Source organism: Ctenocephalides felis, unplaced genomic scaffold (genome assembly GCF_003426905.1).
Source record: "Ctenocephalides felis isolate EL2017-DRISC unplaced genomic scaffold, ASM342690v1 CF-g0.4_SCAFFOLD_03570, whole genome shotgun sequence".
Classification (NCBI taxonomy): domain Eukaryota; kingdom Metazoa; phylum Arthropoda; class Insecta; order Siphonaptera; family Pulicidae; genus Ctenocephalides; species Ctenocephalides felis.
Window position 1 is genome coordinate 24,531,885 of NW_020539724.1, and position 8,739 is coordinate 24,540,623.

General features: G+C 27.4%; 1 protein-coding gene across 1 annotated transcript; it reads right to left on the minus strand.

The window, feature by feature from the left end:
• Nucleotides 1-562: 562 nt before the first annotated feature.
• Nucleotides 563-4,152, minus strand: LOC113383638. Its single transcript, XM_026621889.1, has 2 exons — nt 4,020-4,152; nt 563-780 (listed from the first exon to the last, which is right to left on the minus strand). Exons 1-2 carry the CDS (start codon nt 4,150-4,152, stop codon nt 563-565), a joined length of 351 nt encoding a protein of 116 aa, XP_026477674.1.
• Between the last annotated feature and the right edge of the window lie 4,587 nt (nt 4,153-8,739).

Consider the following 8,739-nt stretch of genomic DNA (forward strand, 5'->3'; position numbering starts at 1 on the left):
GTTGAGTGGAAAAAAACAACATATATATATGTTGCAAATTTTTGTCTGCATAAACCATGTTTAAATTCGAGCATTTCCCAATTATATGGGAATTAAACAAACTGACTTTTCTTGCTGTTTGTCTAAATTGGTTTGTACAAATGCTGCCAGTACAAATGATACAAAATCATTATTAAACCAATTTAGACAAACAGCAAGAAAAGTCATTATGTTTAATTCCCATGTAATTGGAAAATTAATTAAATATAAATCCATATACTTGAGTGTTCTATACGCTCTACGACATCATTGTTTTCAAAATCACAGCAAAAGTAAAAGTGATGTGATATGTAAATATTTGCTTCAATAGAATTCAATTGTGATAATTACACTGTTATTCGATAAAAGTCTGTAATATATAATATAATATAATAACTACAAATAAACATTTCTCAATTTAAGTATTTGCAAATTTGATCTTTATTTATAAAAATGATTAATTCTAATTAAAATATATATTTAACACTATATAATATCATAAAATTATTAATAATATTCAGTCAATTCTTCCATATGAAATATTTCATGTTAACATCATACGCATTTCTGTAGTAATAAAATTAGTAACAACCCTTAATAACTGCTGTTTAACAACATCATTGTTCATAATGAAAGGTAAAAGGACAGCAGCGTCTTGGATGTCCACATCTTGGACAGCTCTTCGAAGACGTGTTAACAAATTCTTGCTGCTGTGTGTTGTTAAATCATTCATAAGAACCTCAGCCACTGATTTAAACTGACCTGAAAAAAAAAAAATCTCATGGTGAAATACATGCAAAACATAAATAAAATTTGCGATAATAAATAATCGGGAGTAACATAGAAAAACATGAACAGTTTTAAAAATTAATTCAGTGGACCAAATTAAAATTAAATAGTGGTGTATGGCATCGTGCCTTGAGGCAATTTGAATTTGGGAACTTCCCTTACCAAATTAAATATTTGAAAATCCGAATTATTTTCGATATTCAAAAAAATGTTTTTTTTGGAAATTATTTTTTTTTTTTTTTCCTTTTCTTCCTTTTTGCACATTTAGCTCCGTATCTCCGAAATTGCTGGACCTGTCTTTATCAAAAACCAAACACCACTTCTCCACATCATTAAGAATTGAATGTTTTTTGGATCATTCATATCAAATGCTCCCTTCTTTTAAAAACTCGATTTCTATTTTCTGCACTCTTTGCTCTGCATCTCCGTAACGGCTGGACCTGCCTTTGCCAAAAACTAATCAGGATATCTCCCTATCAATAGGAATCGAATGTTTTTTTAACCTTTCAAATCGGTTGATATGTGCGTCTGAAAACGTGGATGAAAAATTGTATCCATACATATGTACATACATCCACAACACACACATCCATTTTTTTTAAGGTATGCCAAAATATTCAGAACCTTCAAAACGTGAAGATATGCAAACATTTTCAATTTCGATTTTGGATGATTGCAGTAACTTACCCTAGGGGAAGTTACCTATTGTTGCATGGCATTGTGGCTTAAAGCAAATTGCTTGAATTTACCGTACTGTAATGAAATGTTCAAGGAATATTTAATGCTTTCAAATAGATTATTTAAATATTATAGCTTTTCATTTTCGTATATTATGCTTTTTTTAAATTAGAAAAAAATTGCCTTCCCCAAAAACTGAGAATTTCTTCACACTATCAACACAAGGAAAATCAATTTTTTGAATTGTTCTAATTAAATGATCTGTTCTCTCAATAACTGCTGTTTTTTCACTTTACTCTGTATCTCCGAAATCCTAGAATGATTCAAATAACATTTTGCCTTTGTTGACATTGTATGGTTAAACAAGATATGGTTAATTTTGGAGAAGGCAAAAACATTTTTTTTTAATTCAAAATTTCAAAAAAATTTTTTTTAGTTTTCGATGCATACCAATAGGTCTATATATTTCAAATGATAAAAATAGCAACTCTTACAATATGTTAACTATTCGTCTCAGTTAATGTATTGAAGTATAAAGATCAAAAATCCAAACTATGTATCACGCAATCATAATTTAGACTGGCAAAAAATCAAACATATCTTTCATAAAAGCATTCTTTTAACACTTAGAGGTACTGAAAAGTCTCCTTTTTTTTTTAACGTGGGAAACAAAAGTTACAATTGAATAATATTTTATTATTGATTATAGAAACAGAATACATTGCTGTAACACATCTATCAATAAGTCCATCAAATTATTAACTTTCCGTAGGGTAAGTTATTGTAATGGGCCGAAAATCGGAATTGAAAATTTTACATTTATCGACGTTTTGAAGGTTTCTGAACATTTTGGCATACCTCAGAAAAAATGGAGTGTGTGTGTGTGTGTGTGTTTATGTATGTATGGATACAAATTTCCAGTCACGTTTTCGGGCGCACGGATCAACCGATTTGAATGGTTTAAAAAACATTCGATTCCTATTGATAGGGAAAGAGCTGATTAGTTTTTGGCAAGGCAGGTCCAGCCGTTTCGGGATACGGAGCAAGAGAGAGCAGAAAATAGAACTCGACTTTTTGAGAGAACGGAGTATCCGATTTGAATGATCTAAAAAACATTCAATTAGTAATGATTGGGAGAAGTGTTTATTAGTTTTTGGCAAAGGCAGGCCCAGCCATTTCGAAGATACGGAGCTAAATATGTAAAAAATGGCAGTTTTTGAGAGAACTAAGCGTCCGATTTAAATGATTCAAAGAACTTTCTGCTTGTCTTACACAAAAAATTGATTTTGGAAAAAAAAATTTGTTTGAACTTTTTTTTTTTTTTAATTTTTTTGTATATCGAAAATAATTCAGTTTTTTTTATTTTAATTCTGACTATAGTTCTAATATACTTTACAATAATTTCAACTTTGCATTCAATTTATATAATTCTTATAAATATTAGACAATTTTACAATATTTATAATAATCTATTTGAAAACATTCAGTATTCCTCGAACATTTTGTTACGGTACGGGAAGTTCCAGCAATTTGCCTTAAGGCACGATGCCATAATTCCTGAAGACAGAATTCCACTTACAGCTAGTTTATATTTAGATATTGAAAATTTAAATATTCATTTCCATAATCTGTAATATAACATATATTTACTAAAATTGATACTAAATAGTCCATGTCAACTATTGTGATGACACAGATAGATTAAAAAAGATGATAGATAAATAGAAGTTTGTTGATGCTGCCGAACTCTATTAAATTAGTACATTTCGCTTTATTGTCACAGGACCAGATATAATTAGATAATGGCTATATCAGACCGATTGAATTAACAATACTTAGATAAAATAATACGTTGATATAAAGTTGAGTTAATCTTACTTGTTTGAATGTTAATTTTAGACTTGCTACTTATTGTTAGATGAAGTTTGAGATATTACTGATTTACAGGTTTTTCTATATCTTTATATATTTTCTGATTGGTCCGTTTTGTGAATTTAAGCGACATTCCATTACATTTTTTACATCATCAGTTGACCTGCAATTTGATTGAAATGAGTTCAAGGAAGAATAGTTTCTCGGAAGAAAGGATTAATATTTAAGGGTTTGCAAGGTACATGATATATTACAATGAAGGATTAGGTTTTATAATTTTTTTATCCTTTTACAAAAGCATTAAAATATATTTGATTGATTTAAAACAGGGTTGAGCCTTAGGCATTAACAATTATGAATTATTCAATATCCAAATGTAAATATCCTGCAAACCATTGAGTGAAGTGTTATATTGAGAAGGTACAATTTGAGAAACAGTATCCAAAGCATAAGAAAAATATTTATTTTATGGCACACTATATGCACTGCTGTGTCGTATCGTGAATGAAAAGTGTGGTAATTGCATCACCCATCAAGACTGTAACAGTTAACTATAAGTTGCTTTTAGTAATTAGAAATTCTATAATAAAGTTACCTCTTGATTTAAGAGCTCCAGCACAGCCACCAATTATACCTCCCAAAGCTAACCAGTTGGACCCAACAATAATCCTCCCCAAAAACAGCGGCTCCTGTGATTAAGCCCCATTTTCCGGATTGTCTAATAGTGACTCGCATGCTTTGCAATTCGCTAATTTGAGAAACAGCTTGTAAAAGTTCGCGTTGATTAATAGGCATTTTAAGTGCTTTTACAAAAACTTGCTATTGCCAAAAACTACGTAAATATTGATATTCACAAATTCATAAGATGATTTTTTTTTAAATGCGTGAGGCTGATGGCGTCAGCTCAAAATTAAAATTGAAATAATCAGTGACCAACAATTTTCCATAAAATTAAATAATCAAAAATATTGGATAACCTATAGATGTGTTGATAAAATAAATAGTGATGTCAAATTGACAACCTTTAGCATTGCTCTGAAGTGCACACTAATCGCAGCGCGGTAAATTTGAAAAAGTCACTGTGTTTTATGATCATACTTGTGATTACTTTGAGTTTAATTGTTTTAATGTTCGATTGATATATACAACGTTTATTATCCTTTGATTTATAATGTAGTCAATAAATAGTTTTCCTAGACAATGATAGAATATATATTAATATATCATAAATTTATGATTGTTCTCCTAAAGTAATGGAAATGGGGTTTTATACTTTTTTATGGAGTCCAGGTTATGCACATTGATTTACAGATTATATTGAGCGTAAATTTTTTTTGGATTTTATACATCCATAAACCTATCCATATTTTTTTCTATTTATAGAAATAATAAATGATTAATTATTTCATTAGAGTCCATCAATTCAATCAATTATTTAATGATCAATGAAATTCAATTTAATAATTTGATAAAGTAATTTTTTATTTAATGTTTGAATTTTTCAACTTGGTAATTTTTGTTTTTAAAATAACTTTATGTGAATAAAATATTTTAAATTATATATCTAATTAGATATACATAAGATGTATTAATGTATAATACATAAGATGTATTAGATATATAATTTAAGATATTTTTTCACATAAAGTTATTTTAAAAAGTTGAAAAATTCAAATATTAAATAAAAAATTACTTTATCAAATTACTTTATCACAGTATATATATATATATATATATATATATATATATATATATATATATATATATATATAATATAAATCTTCAGTTCTAAGCAATTCAAACAAAAGCAGGATCTATATCTACTTATAATTTTATACAATATTTCTTAAGCACAATTTCTTGCATTAAAACAATTATGCAAATGAGAAAACATACTTTACAAATTTAACATAAAAAACATTAGTAAACTTTTAAAATATTTACTACTTTACACTCAACTTTTATCTTAGTAAACAATAAGTTTTTTACTGAAACATCATCCAAAGTTTGCATAGAGCATTATTGTTGCTTTGCTGTTGAAATAGTTGAGCAAGCGAATTATAATAGTATTGTATTGCTTGAATAAATAATAAGGGGTATTACAGCCCTAAGGCAGATCCGTGAGCTGAGTTAAACTCCAACTTGATTAGATTTTGTTTGAATAACCAGGTTAAATTGTAATATAGTTCATATCTTTTATATAAGCATTTCTAAATGCTGCTAATATATAACCACCAGACATTAAAAAATTATTATAATGTTTATAAAATATGTAATGTTTCAAGGGTGGAATAATCCTCTTACATTTTAATATATGGGATAAATCACGTTATGTAGTTTTAAACATATTTGTTTCTTTATTTTAAAAAAAAAATAATTAATCTACCATAATTTGACATTTTTATGATATGATAAAAATACACTAACAATAGATAATTACATATCACAGGAGTTATAATGCTTAATTTAAAGATTTGTGTTAAATTTCAAAGTGCATATTTATTTATTATTCATATAAAAGTTTCTATAACAATTTAACAACATCAATAAAATAAATAATTGAAAACAACATATATAAATAATTTCAAGAATTATGTAACATCTTATTATAATGAACACATCAAATGCATATTACTGCAGCTCAATCTTGTTGCCACTGAAAAAAAAATAGAAAAAAAAGATAATATTACTATAATCGATAAGGCAAAAATTCTATACTAACTCGTAAAAGATCTCCACCGCCTCCTTGTCTATCTATTTCGTTCTGACGTCTTTCTAACTCGGCTGCTTTCTGCTGTTGCCTCCGAACTTTATCAATATCTTTTATTCCACGAGATTCATTCTCTATTGTCTTTTCTCTGCAGCCTCTGCCATTTGGGCCCTTCGGATAGCCTTTGAGTAATATGAACTGTTAATATTTCATGAACATGGTAACAAAAATTTAATTAGAGTAAATATTTATTTTTTAAATAGCCCCCAGAATAGTTCTAAGAGAAATAAAAATACAATCATGAACATATAATACAACATAGTATAATATAATTTCCTCCCAACCAATTTTATAACATTATTGACAAACAAAATGATATATGATGCACTATATAATTATATACAATCAAATAAAAAAAGTGTAAACATATTATATATTATAAAATGTATATGAATGATATACGTGTATCAAAAGTCAACATATTAACATTCAAATAAAAGAATAAAAAAATGAGCATGATAGAAATTATTTGATTTAGTTAAGTATTGTGAATATTGATATCTTTATTAATTGAGTTAAATTTAGAGAACATCAATACAATAGACAAATTTAGGAATAAGTTTTAGAAATATGATTATTGAACAATATGTGTTTATAAAAATAATCTAAGAACGTTAAAGGAATGTTGTTTAAGAATTTGAAGACAGTCTATAGTGTTATTACAAAGTTTATATAAGAAAAAATATTATAGATAAAAGGACTTGTGGCAAAAGATGATATGCTGAATTTATTAAGCAATGTTTTGTGTTCGAAGCCGTTCAGGATAAATTTAGTGCATTTTAAAATGTAGATAATTTAAAAAAATTTACGTTGAACCTTCTCTATCTCGCATCAGAGTTATTCCTATAATAAAGATATCAAATGATTGATCCATACTCAAACTTAGACCGTATATTTGCATAGTACAATAGAACCTCGATTATCCGGACCTCAGTTATACGGATTCGCGATTATTCAGACTACCAACCGCGACTAATTTATATGCATGTACATACCTACAATTCGAATTTTTGCACAATTAATGCTGCAGTTCAGTATATGTATGTAATATAATCTAAAAAAAATTATATGCACATACGTAAGAAAGTTTCAATTCTTAATAAATATTATTTTTTTTGTATTTCTTATTTTTAATAAATACTCAACATTATTCTTCATACATTGGATTATCCGGATGCCTATCGACAACATTTAGTCCGGTTAATCAAGGTTCCACTGTACATACAAATTAGTAACTAATTTAAATTAAAATCTTTACAGTTCCTTAAAAACATTTCTAACAATTTATGAGCTTTATTCCAAATATTAGCCATGTGGTCTGCAAAGGACAAACTAGAGTCAAATAAAATGCCGAGGTCAGATATTTTATCATATCTATCTATGCAGGTGTTATAAATTTTATAACCTAAATGTATTGAAAATTGCTTATGTGTAAAACTAAGAATTTTGCATTTTGAGTTATTTAGATCAAGTTTGTTACATACCGGGAGTGGAAAGAGTCAAGTTGAAACTTATTGCATAATAGAGATAATATTATTTATTTTAAAACAACCTTTAATATGTATTTACAACTACTTTTAAATTCTACAAGTAGATAAACTGATCGTTTTTCATATCAAAATTAATTAATTATTATAAACTGTAAATAATGCCAGAGGCTGAGATTATTAATGCTCAATTTCAACATTAGTTTCTAAACTATTGAGTATACATATTTCATCATGTTGATTAGTGAGCAAACTAAATTATTCTGATAATTAAAGAAACTACAAATTTTTATTCCCATACCCATGATCACTATTGTATAAAAATTATTTGTCTACAAATCTCTGGACAATTACCATATCTGGCTGAGGTATTTCATCTGAAGTAGGATTGAAACACGACGAGCACAAACCCATTATAATAAATCCATTAATAAAACAAAGCAATACTAAGTTTTAGAATTTTTTTTCTAAAAATACAAACATAAATGTCATCTGTCAAAGACATAATTTTGACAGCAAGAAGATCACGTGTGCTCAAGTTAACACCATAAGAATAATAAAATTTTGGTGTCCTTTTGTTGGCATCATTGTTATAGTACAAGTATAATTTTTATTTTTTGACGGCAGTGGTGGCCACTTTTCGATCAATTCGTATTAGAATTTTTGATAAAAATGCTGTCTAAAGCTCGCTCTTTGGGTAAATAAATTGTTTAATTTGTATATTTTTTTATAATAATACATCTTACATAGTTATTATATTTATAGTAATGATGTGCGTGCAGTGAAAATCATGAACACTTAGACTTTATGTAATCACTTGACAGTTTTCCTCTTTGCAAATTGTATAATAAAGACATGTGTAAAAAGATAAATAGTCCTTCCCAGAAAGTTCTAAGGATTATTTTTTATTTGGTGTATTAATTTTTGATTTCATGCATAAGATGTATATACATTTCTACTGCTTTAAATGTCCAATTTTGGTTAAAATTTCTTCAATATTAAATACCATGTTAGATAAGTGCACAATATTTATTTGAAATTACAATCTGTAGCAAAGGTGCTGAGGTCTTAAGTTTCCATTTCACAATTTATACTATAGCTGTTGTATGATTTTCTCTAGCGCAC